Source organism: Trachypithecus francoisi, unplaced genomic scaffold, assembly GCF_009764315.1.
Source record: "Trachypithecus francoisi isolate TF-2019V2 unplaced genomic scaffold, Tfra_2.0 Lachesis_group2, whole genome shotgun sequence".
NCBI classification, from domain to species: Eukaryota; Metazoa; Chordata; class Mammalia; order Primates; family Cercopithecidae; genus Trachypithecus; species Trachypithecus francoisi.
In genome coordinates this window covers 104,256,102-104,282,479 of record NW_022681465.1, presented here as the reverse complement: position 1 = coordinate 104,282,479, position 26,378 = coordinate 104,256,102, and the positions used below count along the sequence as shown (strand labels likewise).

The following is a 26,378-nucleotide window of genomic DNA, read 5'->3' as shown; positions in this document are numbered from 1 at the left end:
TTGGGTGAGGAAATTATAGGGATTTCTTTTTCTACTCTTTCTAAAATTCCCAATTTTTCTATTGTGAACATTTATTATTTCTATAATTGTAGAAGACTAAGATAATTTTTTCCAAGAGGCTTACTTTTCAAGATATTATGCTCTTCTCCAGCACTTGCACCAAGCCCACTCTCTACCAGCCAGACCTGGAACAGGAGATGAGGCAGTGCTTCATGCCTAGAGCTTCAAAGTACTGAGACTCTCCAAGCAGAAAGGAGGATGCCAACCAATGCTATCCTCATGTCTCCTATCACCTATAGGGAGTGTCTCTATCTCCCTATCACCTTCCCTCATAGGGAAAGTCAAAACACGCTCACATAGTTCTTGTTTTGACATGTCAGTTTCACCAACCCTTCATTTTTTCCATCCAAATAGTCGTAAGATATTCAGCTTTGGCCAAAGAGATTTCATGTCCTCTTTAATCTAATGAAGACCAGGAGTGATAAATAATTGCAGGAAAATCAGCTTCAGGAAAACCACATCTGGTTTGTCACCCACAACCTCACTCACACTTTGACATATTATTTGATGAAAGAACAGGAGCATCATGTTCCAGGATCTTCTGTAATTCCCCTGAGACACTGGCACTATGGTTTCACAGTCCTCAAGGAGGAACTTAACATTTAACTGAATATCTTAATTTCTAACCAAAGCCATGCAGCTTTATTTTTTCACATTCAACCTCTTAAAAGTAGAGTTTGCAAGACAGTGTCTAATCAAGCCATTCGCAGCTTTGCTGATTCAGTGATGGTTTATGCATCTTTGTTTGCAATTGGGATTCCAGTTTTACAGCTGAGACTCCCCATCTACTCCATTTCCCACAGGCTGTCCGCTTGCTCCTGCAAGATGTTCACTCCCCTTCTCCTTTTGGCACAACACTTGCTGCTGCCCAAAGGGTCCATTTGGCTCAAGTAAATGGCTTTAAATATGATTAAGAAATAGGATCAAAACTTTAAGCAGTTCTTATTTCTTTTTGAGATGGAATCTCGCTCTGCTGCCTAGGCTGGAGTACAATGAATGGTACGATCTCGGCTCACTGCAACCTCTGCCTCCCAGGTTCAAGCCATTCTCCTGCCTCAGCCTCCCAAGTAGCTGGACTGCAGGCATGCACCACCACACCTGGCTAATTTTGGTATTTTTAGTAGAAACAGGGTTTCACCATGTTGGCCAGCCTGGTCTCGAACTCCTGACCTCAAGTGATCCTCCCACCTTGGCCTCCCAAACTGCTGGGATTCCAGGCGTGAGCCATCACGCCCAGCCAGATCCTATTTCTTAATCACATTTAGTGCCATTTACTTGAGCCAAGTGGACCCTCTTTTTCCTATTTTTGGTATTGACCCATTTCATTTCATCTACCTTCTTTTCTTCTGTTTCCTTCAAATGCTTTGCCATCTTTCCCCATCCGAACTGCCTAGAATATGAAGGAGTCCCACTCCACACTGTGACAGCAACAGAAGCAGATCTTAGCCCTTCAACTGACGATTCTCCCCTTCGACAAAATGCCGACCCCTTACAGTATCTGCAGAGAATGGGGCCGTAATTCCCACATTTGACATAAATGTCAGCTCCTTGCAGAGGTAGTTCTGGGGCACTGGCTTGGATGAGCTTGCCAGTTGTTACACACCCAAGACATTTCTCCAACCATCATTTTCAGTGTGTAAACTAATGGTAAGTGTGATTCTTGATGCCCTGAAAGGTCAATAAAACATTACAAAGGATGGGTACCAAAAAAATAGAAAGAATGAATAAGACCTACTATTTGATAGCACAATAGGGTAATTATACTCAAAAATAACTTAATCTGCACATTTTAAAGAGTGTAATTGGATTGTTTGTATACTCAAAAGATACATGCTTGAGGGGATGGATACTCTATTCCCCATGATGTGCTTATTTCATATTGCACGCCTGTACCAAAACATCTCACGTACCCTACAAATATATACACCTCCTATGTACCACAAAAACTTAAAAAATCAGAAAACAATAAATGCATAAAACACTTCTAGAAGGAAAAAGAAAACACCACCACAAAGGGAACTTACTCTGTTCTGCCCTGTCCAATACAACAAAATTAGATAATTAAAAATCCGATTCCTCAGTCACAAGTCACATGCTCAACAGACATAGGTGGCCACAGGCTACTACACTGGATAGAACAGCGAGAGAATGCGTCCATCAGCACAGACAGCATCACTGGAGCAGCGCTTATGTCACTGATGAAGCCACACCCACACCACACAATTCTGAATAATACAAGTCAGCAAACACTTACACATCTATTTATCATGTGTTTATCCCACACCATTTATCAACATTTCCTGAGACTGGGCAGAATAAAGCACTTATAAAATATCAAAAGAGGCCAAGCAGGGTGGCTCATGACTGTAATCCCAGCACTTTGGGAGGCCAAGGCAGGCAGATCACTTGAGGTGAGGAGTTTGAAGGTGAAACCCCAACTCTACTAACAATACAAAAATTACCTGTACATGGTGATGGGCACCTGTAATCCCAACTACTCGGAAGGCTGAGGCAGGGGAATTGCCTGAACCCAGGAGGCAGAAGTTGCAGTGAGCCAAGATGGCGCCACTGCATGGCAGCCTGGCTAACAGAGCAAAACTCCATCTCAAAAAATAAAAAATAACACATAAGAAATAACAAAAAAAGAGTGTTGAAGTAGCCTCCAGGGAGAGCCGTTTCCTATTCCAGACCGTGTCTGACCATCTGACTATTGCTCACAGCTTGCTGTCCCCTTCTCTGTCTCAGGTTCTTTGAAAATCTGTTATAATTTCCTTTGCAAAAACTCAGGGGACTTTATTAATTCAAAAAGTTTAAATGAACCAAAAAGAAAATGCTAGCACAACAAACACTCATCATGGTCCTTTTCATAAATCACTGGATTAAAGTTGTGCTCATTTGTCTTTCTCAAATCCTTCACAGACTTCATGATGTTACTGACAAAACACTCAGATGGGACCAAACTACTACAATTTCCACAGTACGTGTCTTCTTGCTCACAAATATACAAGTTTGAAACTAGAGTGAGTTTTTAAAACCTGAAATTAAGATCATCTCAATGTTTCATACTTTTAGTAGCCTACCTCCCTCCCCCAGCAATTCGTCTTAGTAAACATTCTTCAAAGCTAACATTCCCAGGAGCATGATGCAATCTGTAGCTGAGACATCCTGTGTGTGTGAGTAACAGCTATGGCCCTGACATCAGTGACCCACGACAGCCACCTATACAGAGATGTTTGCTTTCTTTTTGCCTTCCTCTTGCCTTCTTCTGTAAGTAAATCATTACTCTTACCTTAAATAGCAAAAATACTGAGGACGTGTATATTGCTTAGTGTGGGTCTAAATTTCTGTTCCAATTTCAGTAGAGCCGTGTGCAGCAAGATCCTGGAAACCACCTCTGGCATGTGGCCAAGCTACTAGCAACACCGTCAACCAACACCGTGGGTGCTTCCTCCTTGCTCTGCTCTACACAGCATGATTTCTGAATGCTTGTAACTGCTCTGCTGTGTGTCGGTGCAGCATACCAACCATACTCCCCCGGCCTCCAGGGAGCCAGCCCCATGCACGTGTAGGCTCACGGTGACCCTGTGGGTCATCCACCTTCTTCATTAATCTCACTCTGAGCATTGATTTAGTTTTTCCTGATTTCACATCAGCTTGAGCCCTCAGTCACCACTATCAGCAACACCTCACCCCTTGCAACTTCTAAGACTGTCCTGCCCGTGTGTGCCTTTCCTGGTGTGTGAGCTGCCTCAGCTTTACAGAACCAGAGGAAACAAACTGGGATGGCTCGTGCTCATCTGCCTCTCACTTGCCAGCCCCAGAGGTCTTCACAGACCATCCAGGTGCCCAAACTCAGCCACTGCTGATTGCTCAGCCTATGTCTTCAAACACCCCATCAGCTTCATTATGCTCTATTCACCTCTAAGTAACTCAAGAGATAGGGCTGGGGCCCAAATTAGCCTTGAAGAAATAGAGACTGCCTGGTAGAAGATTTAGGAAGGAGTCCTCAGGGAGTTGTGAAATAGAATATTGTAAGCAGATGAGAATTCCCAGGTCCAAGGGAGGAAATACGTCCACCTTGCCAAGGGTGGAGGAACACCTGGTTCCTCTGAAAGGACACTCACATCAGACTCAAATCCCAGAACAAGCATCTGGTCTTTTCTTGAGCTCAGCAGGGTAGATCACACAGGCTCAGCTCCAAGGGGACCCCACTGGGCATCAAAATGGGATATTGGTAAACTTGGAGATTCTAGGGCCAGGTGGAATGAAGTTATGAGTCTCGGTTCCACTGTCTACTCTCCACCAGTGGTTCAACTGCTTCACCTGAACCTGAGGCTGGTAGTGCCTACTTCCTAGGAATAACAAGGGAACATATGACAAGTCCAAAGCCAGCTTCTGGCTCAGAGTAAAACTGTTCATGAAAAGCTTTGATTGCCTTATTTTTTAGATTGTAAACGGAGTCTCAACCTCTAGAGTCATGGTATTACAAATGATCCTACAAATAAAATTTATCTGTATGGGTTTCAGGAAATAGATAAGGTTCCCAGGAAGGAATATTTTATGTTAAAATGTACTTGCTTCTTGTCCACTCTAAACCTGGATCTGGGATATCACTATGAGTATAGGTAAAAGCGTTATTTCAGAACATACCCAAATCTAGGCTGTGCTGGTCTTCATGTTCATTCTGTTGAACCACCAGGCTTTTGACACACTGAAAAAGATAGTCAGGTGGGTTTTTAAAAAATGACATATATGGTACACTCATATTTATTTTTGTGAACTAGTAAAACAACCTTGGAAAGCATCAATGAAAACATGTTACATGTATCATCACATGTAAACAGAAAACTAGTCTTACACTTATTATTTAACAGCTAAAAATGAGTAATGAATCTATCCCAAGCTGAAACACATCTGAAAGCTGTACACAGGTTGTTTTATTCTCAGAGGACATCTCCCAGATTTACTCTTGTAATCACATTGTTGTCAAATATCTACAGACATCAAACTTCAAGTAGAAATTTGTTTTGCAGAATGTATTCAACCATCTTGCATATACAACTACAACTCAGACAGATAGCTAGGTTTGATTATAAAGAATAGGGATTAAGAATTGGATAAAGAAAATGGGGCTAGGTACAGTGGCTCATGCCTGTAATCTCAGCACTTTGGGAGAACGAGGCAGGCAGATCACCTGAGGTCACGAGTTCGAGACCAGCTTGGCCAACATGGTAAAACCCCATCTCTACTAAAAATACAAAAATTAGCCAGGCATAGTGGTGGGTGCCTATAATCCCAGCTACTCAGGAGACTGAGGCAGGAGAATCGCTTGAACCTGGGAGGCAGAAGTTTCAGTGAGCCGAGATCGTGCCACTGTACTCCAGTCTGGGTGACAGAGTAAGGCTCCATCTCAAAAAAAAAAAAGAAAGAAAGAAAGAAAGAAAGAGAAAAAAGAAAATGAAATTTCACATTATTCTGAAAGTGACTTGGGGCACATCCTTTTTTTAGTGTTTTTTAAACATTTTTATTACCACTAAATCTTCATTTCTACTTTATGGAAAGACATGCAAAGAAGAAAGAAGCAAATAGAGCAGGGAGTCATTCATTACCTTTACATCTTCCTTTTTGGCTGCTGAGCTGCTGGACACTGAATTCTTAATCTCTGCAAAAGAAATAACTCCCATCAGGATCTGCTGCATGGAGCTTTTGTTAAGAAGAACAACAACTAACTAGCTGACAAGTGTAAATAAGTTGCCCAGGAGCCTTCTGCATAGAGGTAGGTTTTTAGATTAGGCCTCTTAAAAATCAGCTGTCCACAGAGCAGAGTGTCTAATAACCTGACTGTCCATACTCTGGTATTATCTGTGTGGACCAAGATGTAAACAAGCCCAGGAGCTCTCACAGGAAATCCTGAGGGGGAAAAAAATATCATTAAATAAATAAATGCCCTTGATTCCAAAGGAAGGCCGCTCACTACCGAAGGTTCTTCAAAACAGCAGATTGCAAGGACGTGACTCGTACCCACCTGAGGAAATCCCACTCGTCTATTTCCTCAAATACCACAAATTTCAATATATTTCAAAAGAGCATAATTCATTATACAGGAGGTCTGGCTTTTCCTTCCACATCACTGAAAGTCAAGAACACCAGCATAGCCCTCAGCTCCAACCTCAGCCCCAGGCACACCGGGTGTCCTCTTTCTGAATAAAGGGTTTCCTGGAAACAGTAGTGGTTAGGATGTACTGGGATGGAAAAAAAAAAAGGTTCACCCAAGGCAGCATTTTGCTCTGTGGTTTGATTTATTGGTTCTGTTTGTAAATACTCAGTTGCCTGTAAACAAGAGCCACTATTGTCGAAATAACTACCAATAACAGGTTTGTTTGGGCCTGAGGAAAATTAAAGCACTTGACATCCCTAGCAAGGCCAGATGACTGAAAGTCTAAGTCTCTACCCCAGATCTGCATTCACATATAACATTGTGGAGTCTCACTCCTTTTCTGGAAGTTCCACATCCCTTCCCCCACAGCCCTGCTTTAAGCAGGAAACCCCTGAAGCTTTCCAGCAGGTTCATTACCTAGACCTTGTCACTCATATTAATTTACCCAACACCTCAAACCTGCAGGTTGATTTAAAGCTCTTCTCACTTCTGGGCAACAATGCTAGGAGTTATCATCCATGTTTATGCTTAGAAAATGTATAAGGTATTCATTTATATGGCTCTACATGACAAATCATAATAAAGATGACAAATTACAAGGCTGGAGCTATAAGTAGTAAGACCAGGATGGAGCAGAGAAACCAACAATCCTTGTCTTGTGTTTCTAAAACTCTGGACAACAATAACTTTGAATTTGCTTTGCAGAAAGCAAGTAATATCATATTTGCATGCCACAATAGTATATTGCTCTTGATTTTATAATGCATATTAGCTTCTATGATTAAACCAACAAGGTAATAACCAGCAAACAAGGTAATAACCCTAATTTTGTGTGGTCATGTCAACTGATCTCAGCAGGGAATGAGGACAAGATCATAGCGGACACCTAGCCCAGGCAGCATGTGTACACAGCATCTCTGCCTGCCTTTAAATGCACATCCCAGAGAAGGCCTCCAGGTGGCAGCAGAGTAACATCGGCATGAACGGCATTGTCAGAGGTAGGAATGTCAAAATGGGCTAGCTTCACCCTTCACGGACCTGCTTTCAAGTGCCAAAGTCCAAAACACATGGTTAAAATTAACATTTTTGTCCCACTACATAGATGCAGAAAATTGATGTGAAGCACTTGCCATGGTATTTGGCACATTATAAGTGTACAGTAGAGATTTGGTTTGGTTTTGAAACTCATATACTCAAACCCTAAAAATTGGGGTAAGTAGGAAAGAAACTACAAAGGCGTTAAAAAAAAAAAAGAAGAAGAAGAAGAAGAAGGGGAGAATAACCAGGACCAGAGTTTCAATAGATACATCTGCACAGACATCAAGAGTCACACCCTTTTATTTTGCCTGTTTTAGGACATTCATTCCTTTAAAGTTATCTCAGCCATAAACTCTTAAATGATCATTATGCTGCATTTCTAAAGAATTCTGTACATACAGCATTTATTCAGAAGAACAGTATACATTTTATCCAGATTGCTAATCGAAAAGGCAATCTTGTCTGTTAATGAAGTTTGCAGTAACAGAGAATGTGTTCACACCTGGTAGTGCATTTAGGTTCCAGCTTCCTTTCCCTTCTCAAAAGGCCAGTGAACTAGTCTTTATAGATTGTCATGCCTACGTTTTTCCATGTAGTCCAGTGCAATTTTTTCACTTCAAAACAAATACCACAAACTATATTAAAATGTACAAGTCTTCACTAAAAATTGTACCTCATTTAAAAAATAACTTCCAAATATAGAGTCTTTATCCAAAAATCATTTTAAAATATTTGTGATACTGTGCTGATTCAAGATAATACTGTATCTTTAATTAACCTAGAACTAAACAGAACTATATCTTAGAGCTTTCAAAGAATTTGGCATTCATTCTACCAGAGTTTAATTAAATTGCTCTAGGAGAGTTTCCATTAAATTAGTAGGATCCTTTTACACTAACCCACCATACCACCAATTACACAGTGCAGTCAAACCACTCATTGCTATAGCAACCTGTAGCAGATAATGGTATCAGTAACTCTACCTATTCTGTTTTAAAGGCCTATTAATCTTGCCCTCAAGCCCACCCAGAAGTAAGGATTACTCCTCTAAATCAGACTTACCAAACTTGATAAACACTTTTTTTTTTTTATTGCCAAGCTATAATGGAACAAGAGATAATCTCTAAGACTTATGTTTACTAGTGACACTGCACCAGCCAACAGGGTTAAGTCGCTGTAAGATTCATGCCAGTGTCTCATTAAGAAGCAGATTCGCCTAAAAAAAATCTCAACTCTATGCACAAGTCTTACTGTCTTACTTTGCAAATGAGACCACAGAGCCTCGACTTAAGCAAATAAAAAACTTACACCCAAAACACAGGATGCTCGGTATTCTGATTTTAATCACCATTTGGCTGTGACAGAAGAATCATGGTCAGAGGCAGCCAGACCACCAGTGTTGTCTTGTTGCCAATCAAGTCCACCACTGGCTTACATCTACAGAGCAGTGTCAAAAGCACAGGTGGAAAACCAGGATCATGCTCTCCGTTTGCTCTGCCTGCCCCCACAAATGTCAGAAAAACACCCTGATTACAGTAGTGTTCATAGCAGCCTCTGTGCCTCTCTGGCATACACAGTGGGTAGCTCATAGTCTTTGAAGGAATCTTTTTCTCTCAATAGGCTGTAAATTCTGGGATAGCAGGGACCAGATCAATTTCTGCTCAACCCTTGTATCCCCAGCACCAAGCTGAGGGCTTTTCACTTAACAGATGCTGAATAAATGCTTCTCGTCTCCACCTGCAACTGTTGGCCCAAAATATACATAGCTGAAAAGATGTGGTGGATCGTTAGACAAGCTGTGGATCAGGACGGAGAAGGAAAAGTTGTTTACTTTTTGGAATTAACTAACTGAAACACTTCCAATACCAGAGCTATTTTGTCACAACTTCTGAACAGCCAGATTCATAGACAGATGAATGCTTTTCTCCTTACTTCCTCCCACCCTTCTGGCTCTGTAAGTCCAAAAGCCAACCCTTTTCCTCTCCACTTAGTAAGCATTGCTGTTTCACTACTAACTACTGCACCTGCATGTGTTGCTACAATGTTTTATCCTAGTGTGCAAATTCAATTCACAATGGCCACAGAATTAAAATGGCAAAGGCACTTGAGAGACTACTTGCCACTCTTAATTGAGAGGCTATTGTAACACTTTGAAATTTTGTTTCAATATCCCAGTTATTCCTTTCTCTTTTTTTTCTAAAAGCAGGACTACTAGTAAGAACTTTCATTTTGCCTGTTCGGTATAAATATGGACTGGGAGCAACAATGAGGCACTCATCTACAGAAATATCAAAATGAGACTTAGTGAGTGAGAGCCCAGCATTCCACTCAATTCAACAAGTTCCACTGGTCCCTACTGAGCAGCAGCTGGGGAGAAGAAACCAAGATGGAAGAAGAAATCCTTGGAATCAAGTAACTCCAAAATGTGCCCCTTGGCATATCATTTTTATATTTATATTCTATATTGTTTCAGAAAGAATTTAAGACATCTTCTTTAAAATACAGGATTTTTTTCATTTAAATTACTTGTGATTTTTTTTAAAGACCAAAGTAATTATTTAAGACAGTGGAGAATTTCCTCCTCTTACACAGTTTTTTTGTCTGAAGGTTAACATATGATCCAATTCTGGCCAGAGTCTTAATAGAAACTTTCCTGACACCTCTCTAAAAAAGGCTTCTATCACTAATAGGAAAAAAAAAAAAAAAAAAGTTGAAGGGCAAAAGGATCTTTTTCCATTGCTCTTTTTGTCTGAATAGAGTTCAATGAAGAAATGATTTTGGAGCCACAGTAGCCCTCTTGCAACACCAGACTGCTGCAGGCCATTCTCCACAGTGGGCCTACTCTTATTGTGAAAACATTTATACCGGATTATCTTTTGAAGGATGGTTTTCTGGCCAACAGTCCTGAAACCAAGAAATAGTGTTTCCTTTGGGGATGAAGGCAGATTTGTTTTCTGGCCAGGGTAGTAAAGATAATAGCCCCTTCCAGTGCAAGGGTTGGGCAGGCTTGCTAGCAGTCTCCTTATAAGATTTGGGATTTTTCAGTCAGGGTTCCTCAGCTGTGACACAAACTGAGTGTGTGCAGCATCTATCTGAGTTGCTCACAAGGCCCCTGGGGGACTTGCTGGACAAGGGGAACCAATGTGAACATGAAGCCCATGCTGCCTCTGCCATGAACAATAAAGTCTTTTGTATCAGAAAAACAATAAAAACTTGGGGAAAATTTTTTTTTAAAAATCAATATAACTACCATTAAATATTGGTATATACTCCCCCATATATGTTTTTATGACAGCTTTATTAAGGTATAATTCATATACCAAACAATTCACCCACTTAGAGTGTACAATTCAATGGGTTTTAGTATATTGAGTTCTGCAACCATCACCATAATCAATTTTAGGACATTTTCATCACTCCAATGAGAAAACCCCATATCCATTAGCAATCGCTCCACATTTCTCCCCAACCACCTCACCATCCTCCTTCCACATCCCAGCCCTAGGCAAGCACTGATCTATTTTCTGTCTCAACAGAATTGCCTATTCTGGATATTTCATATAAATTGAACTGCACAATATGTAGCCTTTTGAAACTGGATTCTTTCATGCAGCATAATGTTTTCAAGATTCATCCATGCTGTAGCATTCCTCTTTACTACCAAGTAGTATTCCATCAGATAGATAGATAGATAGATAGATAGATAGATAGATAGATATCTATTCCTCAGCTGATGGATATTTGAGTTGTTTCCACTTTTTGTCTATTATTAATAATGCCACAATAAACATTCAAGTAAAAGTTTTTGTGTAGATACATGTTTTCATTTCTCTTAAGTATATACCTAGGAATGCAATTGTTGAATCATATAACTCCATGGTCGATAAATTTTTATGATACAGATTTTTACATTTCCTGAACCCCGCCCCTGCCCACCATAGAAATCTCTAAAGCAAAGAATTCAATTATGGAGAAAAAGTATCCTCGGCCCCAAAATTTGGTTGCAATTATCAATTACACAGAAGTTCTAAATCAATATACAATTGATCTTTAAACAACGCGGGTTTGAACTGCATGAGTCCACTTTTATATGGATTGCTTCCAATAAATATGTGGGTAATTTTTTTGGAAATTTTTTGACAATTTGATAAAACTCACAGACAAACCACCCTTTCCTAATCCTCCTGCTCCTCAGCCTACTCAATGTGAAGACAACAAGGATGAAGACCTTTGTGGTGGTCCAGTTCCAATTAATAAACAGTAAATGTATTTTATCTTCCTTATGATTTTATTAAGAACATTTTTTTCTCTAGCTTACTTTATTATACAAATATAGTATATAATACATGTAACATACAAAATATGTGTTGACCAATGGTTTATGTTACTGGCAAGGCTTCTGGTCAACAGTGGGCTATGAGAAGTTAAGCTTGGGTAGAATCAACTTTGACTCACATGAATTCTTGACTGTGCAGGGGATTGGTGCCCCTAATCCGAGTTATTCAAGGGTTAATTGCATTTTTAAATTGAAGTCAGGGCATAATTTTCCTAAGTTAATCAATGGCTTGAATAAAATTAAGCAAGTCATCTTTCAAAGACATAAACAAAATTCCATTTTTATCAAACTTAGATTCTACTTCAACTCAAGAAATGAACCTTTAGCTATATTTTCAAGATCATTGCAATTCCATTAGAATACTTAGTTGAGTTTAATACTTGTTGTTTCTCTCTAGCCTGCTTCTCTGACTAAGCTAGAATAAAGTATCTATATTAGATATGAGCCAAATGTGTTGCATCTAGGTGAGCTTCAAGGAACCTCCGAGTCGTAAGCTCAAACATAAAGTGGGTTCAACCAGATGATTTCTAAAGTTCTTTCCAGGTCAAACCATGATTCTTTAATCCTTTGATAAACTAAGTGGTGAGGAGAATTTTTATTTATGTATGAGAAAATGCAGATATTTTTATAATAATGTACAAAATGAGTATCATATCATCATGATATCCTATCTGTATCCTTGTCCCTTTACTGATGAAGATTGCTCTTTTCTGTGACAAGCAGAAGAAAGAGGACTGGCAAAGTCAGTCACTAAGGGAAATACAGAAAAGGCTGAATTGCTCTGTAAAATGCAGCCATAAAAAAGAGAATAAGGTCATGTCCTTTGCAGGGACATAGATGAAGCTGGAAACCATCATTCTCAGCAAACTAACACAGGAACAGAAAATCAAACACCACATGTTCTCACTCGTAAGTGGGAGTTGAACAAAGTAGACACAGGGAAGGGAACATCACACACCAGGGCCTGTCAGGGGGGTGGGGGGCTAGGGGAGGGATAGCATTGGGAGAAATATCTAATGTAGATGACGGGTTGATGGGTGCAGCAGCAACCATGGCATGTGTATACCTATGTAATAAACCTGCACATTCTGCACATGCATCCCAGAACTTAATAATAATAATAAATGAAAGCAACAATTACAAATCATTTCCTGGGGCTGTGTATGATTTTCTTGTTGAAAATGCCAAAAATACCCTACTTCTAGGAAAAAAATATTTATCAAGTCCTTGACCAGATATTCCACATCAGAGTCAAGGTAGAGCTGTGTATGCAAGTGAATGATCAGCTCTGCAGAACAGCCTGCCTAGTACTGCTGTCTGAAGTCCCCAACACCCAAGTCCCAGCTGTCCTGGCTTAAAGGACCTATATCTTGATATTTGGACCATCTGCAACAGTTCTCCTAAAATGCCCTTGTGTTAGAGTGTCTCAAATGAAAAATCTTGGAAACAATACTTTGTGTGGATAAAAGCCCTATTGTTTTCCCAGTCATATCTCACAGGAGATGTTCAAATAAGGAGAATCCACCACACAACTCTCTCTACATTTCACAAACCAAAGCACAGAGGGAAGTGCTGCACCCCTGTCTACAGAATGCTCAAGCAAAATATCTGCTGACTTCTAGTCACCATGACATGAATGGCTAGGTCCTGGTATCTTAAAACACATATCTTTACCGTTGAATCCACCATACGCATGTGTTATATAACTTGCACTCATGATTAGAAATCATTCAGTAAACATTCACTATGTTCAATACTGGGCAAGGAGCTTTATCCGTACTTCCTCACTGAAGTAAGTATTAAATGACACCCCACCTCCACCCCTACCCCATCATTTTTCACAAAAGCAAACAGCCTAATCACTTGCATTATGCTCAAAAGCCAGTTCACCGCAGAGCTGAGGTTTTTAGCAAAGTCAGCTTATTACTGACGTGTCATTGAGACATGTCTGTGCATGCGGGTCATAAGGACTTGAGAGAGATGAACCATTTGGAAGAGAGCATTTCAAGGCAATGTTTCCAATGTTTGTGCTTTTTCTATCCCCCAAATGCTGGAGAGAACTCTAGACCAGCAGTCCAGACACTAAATAGATCAGTCTTCTGCTCTATAGGGGTAGTGGTAGTCTGTAGTGTGGTCAGTAAGGGAGTAGACTCTTCACCTGAGTTCTGATGGCCTGGGCCAGTATCACCTCAGGTAAGTTACATAACCCTTCTGTGCTGCCGCTTCCACATGCATAAAGTAGGGAGGGTTGATTCCTGACTCCCAGAAATGCCCCTCCCCATGACCGTAGGTATGAGTGCTCCATGAGTGTATCGATTTAACTCAGGTTGTGCCTAATGCCTGGAACAATACCCAGCATATAGCAGGTGCTAACAAATGCTTGAGTGAAATCAAATGCAAGCAAACTCCTTGAGGGCAAAGGTTTTTTCTCCTTGCCATTTTTGTTTTGTTTTGTTTTGTTTTTTTTGGTACTGCCAAGAACAGTAGCTGGTATAAAGTGATTGGCAGTCAACACATATTTACTGAATGGATGGATAAGGAAATGGGCCTAAGGACACATGTCCAGCTGTCCTGCCTGAATCTTACATTTGGACCAATGGCCTCTTCTGCCTCCCACACAGAATCACAATGGGGAAGCCCCTTTGAGCCTGGTGAGAGTGGCTGCCTCCACCCTGAAGGAAATGATTTTGCCCTCTCTCCTTGGTGATTGTAACACATGTTCCAATCCCCAACTCCCTATTTCCTTGTCAATGAAAATGTGGAAGATGATTTATTGGGAGAAGCCAACAAAGTAACAAATGAGTGACACCAAGTTAAGACAGTTAGCAAATGTAGAGAGTTTTTGAACAACAAAATAATTTTTTAAGTGGATTCATACAGTGGCAAATGGTATTGTAGTCATTCGTAGGTTGTGTTACAGTCCAGTAGACACCAGGCAGGCAATAGCCTCCCATGTGATATCAAGAATTGAAGTGGGATATCAGAGGAGGCATGGATGATCTGGAATATTCAAGATGACTGTGAACAGTTTGAAAAATTCTTCCTTGCACCTCTCTAGTATGCGTATTACCGGACTAACAGATGGTGGGAACCCAGGTGATAGTGAAAATGGAGGTCATAAGATCTAGAGAGGGAGGTGCCATGGAGCTGAGGAAGAACAACATTTTCAAAGTACCTTCCACAAACTATTTCTATGAGAGGTTGAGAACTGCAAAAAAAGGACTCTTGTGTGATCAGTTAATTTAGAGAACTGCTAAGTTAAACAAGATTATATAGCTTTCTTGACTTACTAAAGCCCACAAAACATTAAATGCATTATGAATCTCAAACGTGGGAGTTTCATATACAGTAGCTCCCGCCATCAGGGATTTCATGTTCTATGGTTTGATTACCTGCAGTTGACTTCAGTCCAAAAATACTAAATAGAAAATTCCAGAAATAATTCCTATGTTTTTTAAATTGCAGACCATTCTTGAGTAGTATGATGAAATCTCATGATATCTCATTCCTTCCCACCAGGAAAGTGAATTATTTCATTGTCCAGTGTCCTTATGCTGCCTACGCTACCTGCCCATTAGTCTTTTAGTAGCTCTTAGTTATCAGATCAACTGTTTCAATATGGCAGTGCTTATGTCCAAGTAACCTTATTTTACTTACCAATGACCCCAAAGCACAAGAGTAGTGATACTTGCATATTGTTATAATTGTTCTATTTTATTATTAGTTATCATTGTTAATCTTTACTATGCCTAATTTATAAATTAAACTTTATAATTGGTGTGTATGTATAGAAAAAAGGCACAGTATATATAAAGTTCAGTATTATCCAGGGTTGCAGGTATCCACTAGAGATCTTGGAACTTATCCCCCAAAGATAAGAGGGAACTACTGCACAGCATTTTCTACTTATTTGGCCAAAGAATCCTTATTTTTCAAAATATCTTCCAAGATCAGTGTTCTGTACAATGTTCTTTGGAAATCCTAGGACAGAGAGATCAAATAAGGATAAGAAGGCAAGGGGAAAATATGGAGCCAGGTTTTTGATTAATACTAATAATTAGCTTATTAATATGAGCATATTAAAATAAGATGACTTTTTGGCCATTCGATTCATTTGAAATAATGTCCCATTATTCTGAGAGTACAACTAGAATCATGAAACTATAGAAGCATAACTTGATCATAGGCAATAATAAAACCATTTATCACACTCACAGAGACAGCAAAGTTAATGTCCAGGCTAGAATTATTATAGTCTTTTAATTAATAACAGCTACAGATATAAGCTTAGAGTTTCCCCCCTACTACGCATTGTCCCAGAGGGGACAGAAAATACAATCTACTACGAATCTTCTAATAGATTTCAAAGTGGAAGTTTGCTTTAGGGTTTTTTTCTTTTTAAGAGGGAGCTCTTATGCTCAAAATGTTTTGTTTTTTCAGTTGAGTCTCCTCCAGACTCATGAATGGACAAAAACTGATTGAATGTTTCCACTTCAGTTGAATATTGCCCTCTGCTGGAATATGCATACAATTTCTAGTATTCTTTCAAGGGTAGACAAATACAAAAGCATTGTCTAGATTCAAGGGCTATAAAGTATACCTACTAATTATTTGGAGTCAGAGGGCTTGGATTTCTGTCCAAATTCTTGTGCTTATTGGTTGAGTAATTTCAGTCAAATTGGCAGCCACAAATATCACCTTGACTGCCCCAAACACCTGTCAAATTCAACTTGTCTAAAATTGAACATATATTGTCACAATTCTGCTTCCTGGAAGGCCCATCCCACCCAGCGCCACACCCCAAGAATGGAGGCACCGTCCTTCTCCCTTACCACGACAGCCTTCTCCCTTACACTTTCAGGACCACACTCACGTGTCCCCACCTCTCCCATCTTGTCACACTGCTGTAGGGCAGATCCTCTTCTGCGTCGCTTTCAGCAGCCCCCTGGTTGGTCCCTGTCTTCCACTAGCCTCTCCCATCCATTCCCCATACTCCCACCAAAGTGAACTTTAAAACACTTCCCAGAGCTGTCAGGGTAGAATTCTAACAACTTGCCTCATGTAGAGCAGTGCCAATCTGCCTACTTCTTAAGCCTATGTTCTTGGCATCACTGCCACCACCATACAGAAGCACAGACACGCATACACACACATACACACACACACACACACACACACACCCCTATATTCCAGGACTTCAAAATGAGCTACATTTTCCCCAGTGCATCATTTGGCTCAGGACTTTGTATTGCACGTAGAATTCCCTTCCCTCCATTAGATCACAGCTCCAGGGCCACTTCTTCCAGGAAGCTTTCACTGACCGCTCCACTGTCACAGTCTACAGCATGCTAATACACAGAGCTACTTGCAAATATCTCCTGTAGCAATTATCATACTGTGCCATGAGAGCTTGTTTTTCTGCCCCAACCTCAAACTGTAAGCCCCTTAAGAACAACTTGGAATTAAAGTACTCCTTTAGACCTCAGTGTTCTAAATTAATTTGAAGGTAGAATATAAGAGGAAAAATTTGCAAGAGGATTTTTTAAAATCAGAAGTTGATTTTAAGAAAGAAAAAGTAAGGGTAGAGGCTTAAATAAGCAACAAGGTAATATAAAAATGCAGTCAGCATTGCCACAGGCACTTGTAATCAAGTGCCCAGAAACTTAGCTCCAAGTTTATCAGAAAGCTAGAAGTAAGAAACCTGATCAGCCACAGGTACAGCAGTAAAAGCGAGCTGAGCCAGGCACTCAGGTGAAGCTGCGTTCCCAATACAAAAAAAGAAAGAGCTTTCTCCTGCAGGTCTTCAAGGAGAAAGCACAAAGTAACCCACCACCTTGTTGGGCAGCAGGGTAAACAGTGGCTCCTTCAACACAGCCAGTAGCGAGTGTCACCCACAGGGGAGAATAGTAAAAGCAATTCCCTGGGGCTCCAAGCAGGTGCAGTCTGAGGAGGAGGCTCAGCTGCTGGGGCTTAACCCAGAAACATATGCAGTCGGGATGGGCCAGACTCAGCAACTCACCAGAAATATGCCTTCTCTAAGACTACTTTTTTTTTTTTTTTTTTGAGATGGAGTCTCGCTGTGTCACCCAGGCTGGAATGCAGTGGCACGATCTCAGCTCACTGCAACCTCACCTCCCAGGTTCAAGCAATTCTCTTGTCTCAGCCTCCTGAGTACCTGGGATTACAGGTGCACACCACCGCGCCTTGCTAATTTTTGTATTTTTAGTAAAGATGGGGTTTTGCCATGTTGGTCGGGCTGGTCTTGAACCCCCGACCTCAGGTGATCCACCTGCCTCGGCCTCCCAAAGTGCTGGGATTACAGGCGTGAGCCACCATGCCCAGCCAAGACTACTTTTTAACAAACATGCAGGTAAAGAGTTTAAGATCATAGTACCTGACAAAATACCTAGAATCCAACTCTTCTGTGAGGCTAGTAAAAAGCAGAATCAAAAGTATTGACCAGCTATTAACATTGGTGGCTTAGGAACAAGGGCCTTGTCATATTTTTCCTCCTAGCCCCAGCATGAAGCTTGGTGGTTCTGAACCCTATCAGACCTATGCCCTTTATATTAACAGGTATTTTGTGTTGCTCCCTTCACTATCTTGAAATTAAGTTAGTAGATCACATAACTCTATCCCCTAGATACATATAACCTTATCTTCACGTATAATTAAAAATAAAAATCAATACAATACCCTAACTAAAATATGAAGCAAATGGAGAGTAACTGATAAGAAGATAACATGTATTTCAATACATAAAACTTTTGCCCTAACTACCCTAGGAGATGCAATAATGTGGTTAGATTTTTGCAACCACTGGGTTTTGAAAACACACAATCAGGATTTATTCCAGACAAGAAATACTAGAATATGCAAAAATATGCTTCCCAGAATAAAAACTTCTGTTTATTACTACAACTTACTAAAAGACCAAAATTATTTGCATATGGAAAAGCAGAAGTCACCTGAAATGAAGTAAGAATTGCATGCCTAGATAAACTGTCAAGTTGGGGAAAATGAGGAATGATGATGTCCTGCAAATGAGCTAGGTACTATGCACAAGTGGGGTATCCAAATGATTCCATGTGGCACACTGTGGAATAGAGTAGGAACAATGTAGCATAAAAAATATATCTTCTTTTATGAACTTCCACCACGAGTAGAATTGCACATGCCGTCTCTGAATCACCATCAGGACCGTAAATAGCTGTATAGGACAACTCTTAGTTGCATAGGACTGTACATTGATGAACATCCAGCAGCCCTGGTGCCTCAGTTCTAAATGCCAGTGGTGCCCCCCAAGCCTCATGATGACAAAAACTCCTTCATGACTTCCAGAGTATCCTTGCTTAGCAAACAGTAGGAGATCCACAAAGGTGGAAGGAACTAAAGAACAAATGATTGAAACAAGGACTCAATGAATGAACAAGCTGAATAAGGAGAACAATCAGAATGTCAAGAGAGCATCCTGAAGATCAGGAATGCGAGAGGACCTGGCCCAGGTCCTGGCAAACAGCACTCAGGACATTCCAGTTAAATAGAGAGTGGAAACAAACAGTATACTTCATTTCATGCTGTCCGAGGACCCAGAGGCTTTGCTGTATCCCACACCCCTGACCTTGCCTCTGAGCCCCTTGGTTCCTGGCCAGCTTCACCACACACTTCAACAGACTGGTTAACTTGTTGGTCCGGAGCACTTTCTGGCTGCCCTAAGTGGCAAAGGAGCATGCGTACCTTCCTCAGTTTCTGCACCGCTGGAGGGCATAGCTGTTCTTTCCTCTGGCCTGGCTTCTTGCTCAAAGGCCTAGGAAACAATGGGGGAAAAAAAACAAGAAAGCACAGAAAACCATTTGAGGTTTCAGATATACAACAAAGAGGCAAAAGTCACTATGAACGATCTCAGAGCTAGGAGGTTGGGAAATAGTGGGCGGGTGAAAGCCGCTGGGAGAACATACAGCCAGCACCCCAGGAGGAGGGCGAGCAAAGTCAGGAGAAACTCCAAGGCAGGGGCCAAAACTCTCCCTGCCACCAATCTTTTATTGCTTCTGCAGGTCACACCAAGCAGAAGGTTCTCAGGAATATCATGCATGTACCAGAAAGAGAACCAAAAATCTTGATGCCAGAAAGAAGGGCTTCTGGTCTGTGCATCTGCCACCTGGAGCAGACCAAATCCACATCCTAAGACACAGAAATCTCAGAGGACCAGGTGAGGGGCTAGGACCATGATCACAAGGAAGATCCAGGATGACCATGGGCCCTGAGCCGCAGGATGGCACACACTGGTGCAGGCTGGCCCTGGGTGAAACTAAGTTGATGAGCCTTCCAAAAGGCTTTAGCAAAAAGTTGCCCTCTTGGGAACATCTGAATTTTCTTTTGACAGATTCCCCACAGCCAGTGAAAATGTGAAGAAACACAGAATTATGTATTGATGTGCTGAATAGTAAACCAGCCCACGATGGCCCCAGCACAGGTTCTGAAATCAATCATCAGTATACTTGGGCAGGTAATCACATAACTGACATAGGTCTCTTATCCCCTTGGGCGTATCATTAAGCCCGTGGTGCTTCTTTCTTTGACTCTTTAGGAACAATGCCCTGCAGCCAGAGTAAAAGGAATGTAAAAAATATATACAATTTAGCAAACCCAGAAACAGGCAGGCAGCAACAAGTTCCTGGTCACCCACCCTCCATGGGCTGTTAACTCACCCCAGCCCCACCGCCAGGACACTGTGTTCTCTTCTAAGGCCCACCATGGAATGAGTGGCTGGACCAGAGCAGGTCCATATTAAGGGGTAGTGAGGAGATGGCTGCATGAGCACCCATGGATGGAAGAGGGGTCACCACACAGGCTCAAGGCCCCATGTGTCTACCTGGGCTGAACCTTAGCCCCGATCCCCCTGTCTTTCAATGAAGAGAGTTGCCAAGCCTGTGTGAGAAAAGAACATCAGGCAATGCTGGTTTCTGATTACATAACAAAACTTGAAATAAGGAAACGCTATTTTCTCTTGAAAATAGAATATATTCAGACTTAATTTTTATCCTTATAAGTAATTTTGAATATACCTTTAAAAACTTAAATTTCCTAGTTGCTTATTAATTTTAGCCAAGCTCTAGAGTGGAATTATCAGCATTCGGATTGTTACGACAAAACAACTAAAAAGTGATTAAAAGACATGGCTAACAGTTTGCTTATTATTTAATTTCCTAATATTCTGTCTTTACGGTCTGGATATTTAGCACCACCTTCCATTTTAACATTTAATGTTTATTAGAAACTGTCAGGCCATCACTGTCAACTGAAATACAGTGTGAAAGTATGAATCCTTTACAACTCTGAACAAGTATGACTTCTAACTGGGTTCACCTGGAGAGCTCTTATATATTGTAAAGCAAACTCAGGTTTCCACAGCAAGGTTTTACTGTCATTGTTCTACAGGACTACAAATAACTAAGCAACACCCAAACCTGGAGACTAAACATGTCTCCTTGGAGAAGACTGAATATGGGCTGCAGTTCAGTGAGAACAGATCAGTCACTCAAATCAAAGTCACCATCTATAGCTGTCATATCAAAACAGACTTTTAGATAAGATTCAATAAAGCATGAATACTTTTTATACAAAATCTATATGTAATCTCATAATATTTATCATCCAAAGTTGTAAAGCTTTAGTGTGGACAACCTATAAAATAACTATCACTTGCTTACATTTAAAATAATTCTAACCAGGTAATATGCACCACAAAAAATTTAGATAAGAATACAATAGAATCACTTTGTCAGGCAAGTAACAATTAACACCTTTGGATGTCATAAAGAATCTCTCAGCCCTTCCTTCTTGGTCTCTCTGCTTACTAACAGCCATATACCTCAAGAAAGGAAGGAAAAAGAGGGATGTGGAAACTTGAAACATAAGGCCATTCCACTCTCACTGATTCTTGTATCAAGTGTTTTTCATAAGATGAAAATCTCATAGAAACCGGAGAGCCATCTCCATTTGGCCTTTGTGATTATGAAGTCCACTACAATAAATTATTGAGGTATCTAGATTTATTCATCATAAATCTTCCCCAAGGTCATCAGTATTATCTCAAACGTATATGAGAAATCACAAATCTAACCTAAGACTTTAGAGGATTTTATAATGAAGCAAACGTTCAATAGAGTTTGTTCTGTTCTTTTCAGGATAGTCACCAAGTGCCACGCTGCTGTCTGAGCAAGTCTTCCAAGGAAAGGCACTTGGCTGGAACTGATGTCCCCCTGGAACTGATGCATGGCAAAACCAAGTGTATGCCCAGCCGGAATAACCACCACTTGGTGCTTTGGTGAGAAACCACAATGATGGCTGAGCGCATGCCACTGCGCCCAGCTAATTTTTGTATTTTTAGTAGAGACGAGGTTTCACCATGTTGGCCAGGATGGTCTTGATTTGCTGACCTCATGATCCACCCACCTCGGCCTCCCAAAGTGCCAGGATTACAGGCATGAGCCACCGTGCCCAGCTAGCTTGAGTAGTTTTAAATGACAAGGATCCTTAAAAGACGACCCTCATTCTGTATATACTGTATGTTATGCTATATGTCAGAAAATTACAAACCAAATTCCCTAAAACCTAGCAAAGAGAGAAAGATTATACTCTGAAGACCATGTTTTATTTTAACTGTTTAAATAAAACTCTATATGGAGTAAGCCAATAATAATCTTTGTTTGATACATAACATTTTTGGCTTATTTCAATTATATGAATTATGTGAATAATTATTTCAATTATATGAAGCAAATATTCTACAAAAGCTGAACCTGTGGTCAATGATAATAATGGTTTTCTAAGTTGACTTTTTACTCTGTAAAGCCTAAATAGTCATGAAACCTGTGCCTTGTGAAGCAATGTGCTTGAGAACACAGGAGGCCACAGGATCTGGTTAGTGTCCATTAGACCCTGGAGCACTGCCAACTAGATTGACTCAAGCCCCCTTACTCAAAATAACACTTTGATTAATCATAATTAAAAGACGGAAATATTCTTAATATTCTTTCAAAATCTACCAAAAAAGAAAAAAAGGGAGATAAAGTTGAAATGTTTTAAACCCTGAGATGGGCATGCTATGATAGCACTCAAAGGTGGGGTTTGGACCATGATGAGAAGGGGAAAACCTCTTTGGAAAAGAACTAGGTTTTTACCTGTTTCCATTCAAGTAGAATCTGTACTGGATTCTGTACTGGATTCTGCACTGGAACAAATGCTTAACTACATTTGAGCAATATGAAAATCCGGGAGTAGATATTATACATGTAAGATAGCCCTAAATGTAACTGCTTTAGATAATAATTATAATACAATCAATACATTAAGAGAAAACATCCAATATTAAAGTACTAAAAGCCAACTATGGAAAAGATTGGCTCAGAAAAGAAAATGAAAATACTATACAAACTACTATAAAATATATAATAATCTTCATTCTACTGATCTAATGCAGTTTCCAATTTCATGTCCCCCAAGGTTTCATTTAAAAAAAGTCCTACCCCCAAAAAATACTGTTCTCATAATAAGAAATGGATGCCTGCATTCTCTGAAGCATGCATTATTGTATGCCAGAATCACTATGTACAAACCTTGACAAGAAAGGCTCTATCCCAAAAGTATTTCCGGAAGAGTTTAATATCTGCCTCCAACAAATGCTCGGCTGTGTGGTTAAGGGTCAGGGTCAGCGTTTCCGATGAGTGAATGTAATGCAAGGAGGCTTCTTCACTGAGCTGCACTCGGGAGAAGCTCGGCGACCATCTGCCCTGCAAACTGAAAAAACACAAATCAAAACCCACACAGAGCTTCAAAGACACCAGCCCCAGGATCCCAGCACTTAGGATCACTGCCCCGATCTTACAAATCCAACTGGCAAAATGATCCTTGAAAGTCACCTATGTGCGATAAATACATAAGATCATGAAAACAGATACTAATACAGCCACCTTTCTTTTTCCACCTAGAGAAGTCTATTGAAAACCACTGACATATACTACATACTTTAAAGGTTTACATAAAGAATGAAACAGTACTGAATTTTAAATATAGTACTTTACCTCAACATTTCATTCTCCTTTTAATCTGAAAAGATGCCTCTCACTTTAATGGGGCTACCTGTAGTAGAACAAATTAGCTGGCAGCCAATGATTTATTAGGTGATTACTGTGGAAACAGATATGCTCTCTAGGGAACATGGTGAGGTTTGGATGTTACAAACAAGTGAGATATTCATAACACATGGTACCATTGTTGTAAATCCTTTCTTATGCAAATTAAAACATGCACAAATTTGATCATGTTGTATTTCTGAATACACTCATACATAAAGGAATGACATTTCCACCTAAATTCTTGAATGTACACTTATTTTCTGTTGTATCTTGGCTGAGAAGATTTGTACATTTGTAAATTACATGTAGGCTTCATGGTTAGTATTGCAATATTTTGGATGGCTTATAACGTCCTTTAAGAGTAACAGTAAAGAAACCTCAAAGGGAAATATTAATGTTCTTGGATTACAGCACACCTCAGCATGTCATTTCCCACCAGATTGTTTCCAGATTCCTCAATTCACAGAACTAGCTCTATGCCCCTTTCCTCTTTTAATATGACCTTATTTTGTTAATGAATGTTTGCTTTACAAAAATATAGTATATTTCCAATGAAGTATATGTTGTCTCCATCAGATGGAGTGACAAAAAGAGATTCATAAAGAACAGTTGTACTCTAAGTCTTGGGGGACCTCTCCAAACTCTTGACACTCATTACTGGCAAGGACTCCAGAAGTTTCCAGAAAACAACTCCCCATGCCAGTAACAAGTCACTGAGATGAATGGTCTCTGAACCTGAGCAATAAGGTCATTGCTGTTAATTTAGAATATGGAAGCTCTATCATCTATCACCAGAATTTAGCTTACAGTCTACTTCTAATCCCATCCATGAATGGATTTATTAGACCTAGAAACTTTTTAAACATGTATCGTCTCATCTTACACACAGTACAAAGATATAAAGCTACCAACAGATGAAGTATGCCTCTAGGACCTCAGTGGAACACAGAACTGTTCACAATGAATGAGTCAAAGGAAGTGTTCTTGCCTTGCCCTTTTTAGCCAAGGAAGTGGGGTCATGTTAAAACAAGGAGAAGGACAATTCCCTCCAGATAGGCTTGCCCCTTGGTTGATGGTCGTTTGATCAAATGAGAAAAAAAAATAAACAAAAAGCTCTGATTTCTACTCTAATGTCCACTTATGTACTACATAACCATAAATTAATTACACGGAGTTCCATGAGCTAAACAAGAAAAGCCAGTCCATTTGGACATGCCACGTAATAATACTGTAATAATATTTAATATTTATGTAGCATTTACTCTAACAATGGTTAATATTTATGTAGCATGTTATAATTTTCAATGTACTTTCCCATTTATACTTTGGTTTTTTACCACGTTAAGTCAAAAAAAATCACTATATATGAATCCATCTTTCATAAGCTAAGAATAATGACTGACCTGAACCATTCTAAGTAACCAACAATACACTCATTATTCAATGGAAGTGTTGATACCCTCATTAACACAGATAACATTATAGTTTACAAATTATTTTCTTTACACTATTTCATCAGACCACATTGGTTAAATCATACCATAGCATTTGTCTGTTATTCACTGATACAAAAAAAATGTATATCCTTTCAACAAATATTATATGCTGGACATCGTACTAGAGTATTGCAGTGGGTAAAACAGAAATAGTCCCAGACCTCAAAGGATTAAGAGATATATATGAAACAAATGATCAAATATATAATTATAAATTAATATTATGAATTAGTCATAATGTTACTCATACTTAACATTGTGAATTAATCATAATCATCAAAGAGAATAACACAGAAGGGGTGACATTTAAGCTGAAATCTAAATGCTAGCATTTCCCCAATTTTTTTCATTATCACTCCTTTCAGAGCCTTTTGAGACCTTTTTTCCTGTCTCACCCTCATGAAACATTAATACCAATTATATCAATATATCTGTTTATATGATCTACATATGTGCATAAGAGCTAACAGTAAAACATAAACCAACATTAGCTTGTGATTTGGTTATTTCCATTTTTCTATAATGCTTGGCCAACTTTATAGAAATAGATTAAGAGAGAGACTATCAAGTAGCTAAACTCACTTTGTGACGTCTTCCACCAGCTTGGAGTGTCCACCACGTAAAGCTAAGTCTAATGGGGTGGCACCGTCTTCGTTGGGTAAAGCTAAGGCCTGGACTCCCCCCGGGAGACACAAGAAGAACTGGGAAAGCTTAGCCAGGCCCCATCTCATAGCCAGGTGTAGAAGAGATTCTCTGTGAGAAGATACTGAAGAGGAAAAAACACATACCATATTAATTCCTCCATTTACAAAGTTTGTTTTACATATTTTATCAAAAGGACAATGTATTTAGACATAATAAGAATGTCAGAGTTGGAAGAAATTAACAATGGCACCTAATCACTATATCTCATTTTACAAATTTGGAGAGTTCAAGAGGTTTGTGAATGGCCAGGTAGGCAGTAGGTGCTGGGGCCAGGTCCGCTCAGCATAGGCAGAGTGTTCTTTCCACCTACTGCATCACACATTCACATCCTCTTTCACTAGACATGCAGTGCAGTCATCTAGGGAAGCAGGTTCTAGGAAAGGACCATTCTTTGGCAACAGACACTTGTTGATATGCGAAGAGTTCCTTGAGGAGATCCTGCTGCTCAG

General features: G+C 39.9%; 1 protein-coding gene across 3 annotated transcripts in view; it reads right to left on the bottom strand.

Moving 5' to 3' along the window:
* ARHGEF28 (Rho guanine nucleotide exchange factor 28) overlaps window positions 1-26,378 on the bottom strand; it is a 333,170-nt gene that overhangs the window by 139,477 nt on the left and 167,315 nt on the right. For all 3 annotated transcript variants that reach the window (XM_033179864.1, XM_033179861.1, XM_033179862.1), the window contains exons 5-9: window positions 25,807-25,990; window positions 23,210-23,390; window positions 19,329-19,398; window positions 5,670-5,722; window positions 4,711-4,771 (exon numbers count right to left, since the gene is read on the bottom strand). In XM_033179864.1, the coding sequence (XP_033035755.1) occupies window positions 4,711-4,771; window positions 5,670-5,722; window positions 19,329-19,398; window positions 23,210-23,390; window positions 25,807-25,990 (549 nt within the window). The remainder of the gene's footprint in view (window positions 1-4,710; window positions 4,772-5,669; window positions 5,723-19,328; window positions 19,399-23,209; window positions 23,391-25,806; window positions 25,991-26,378) is intronic.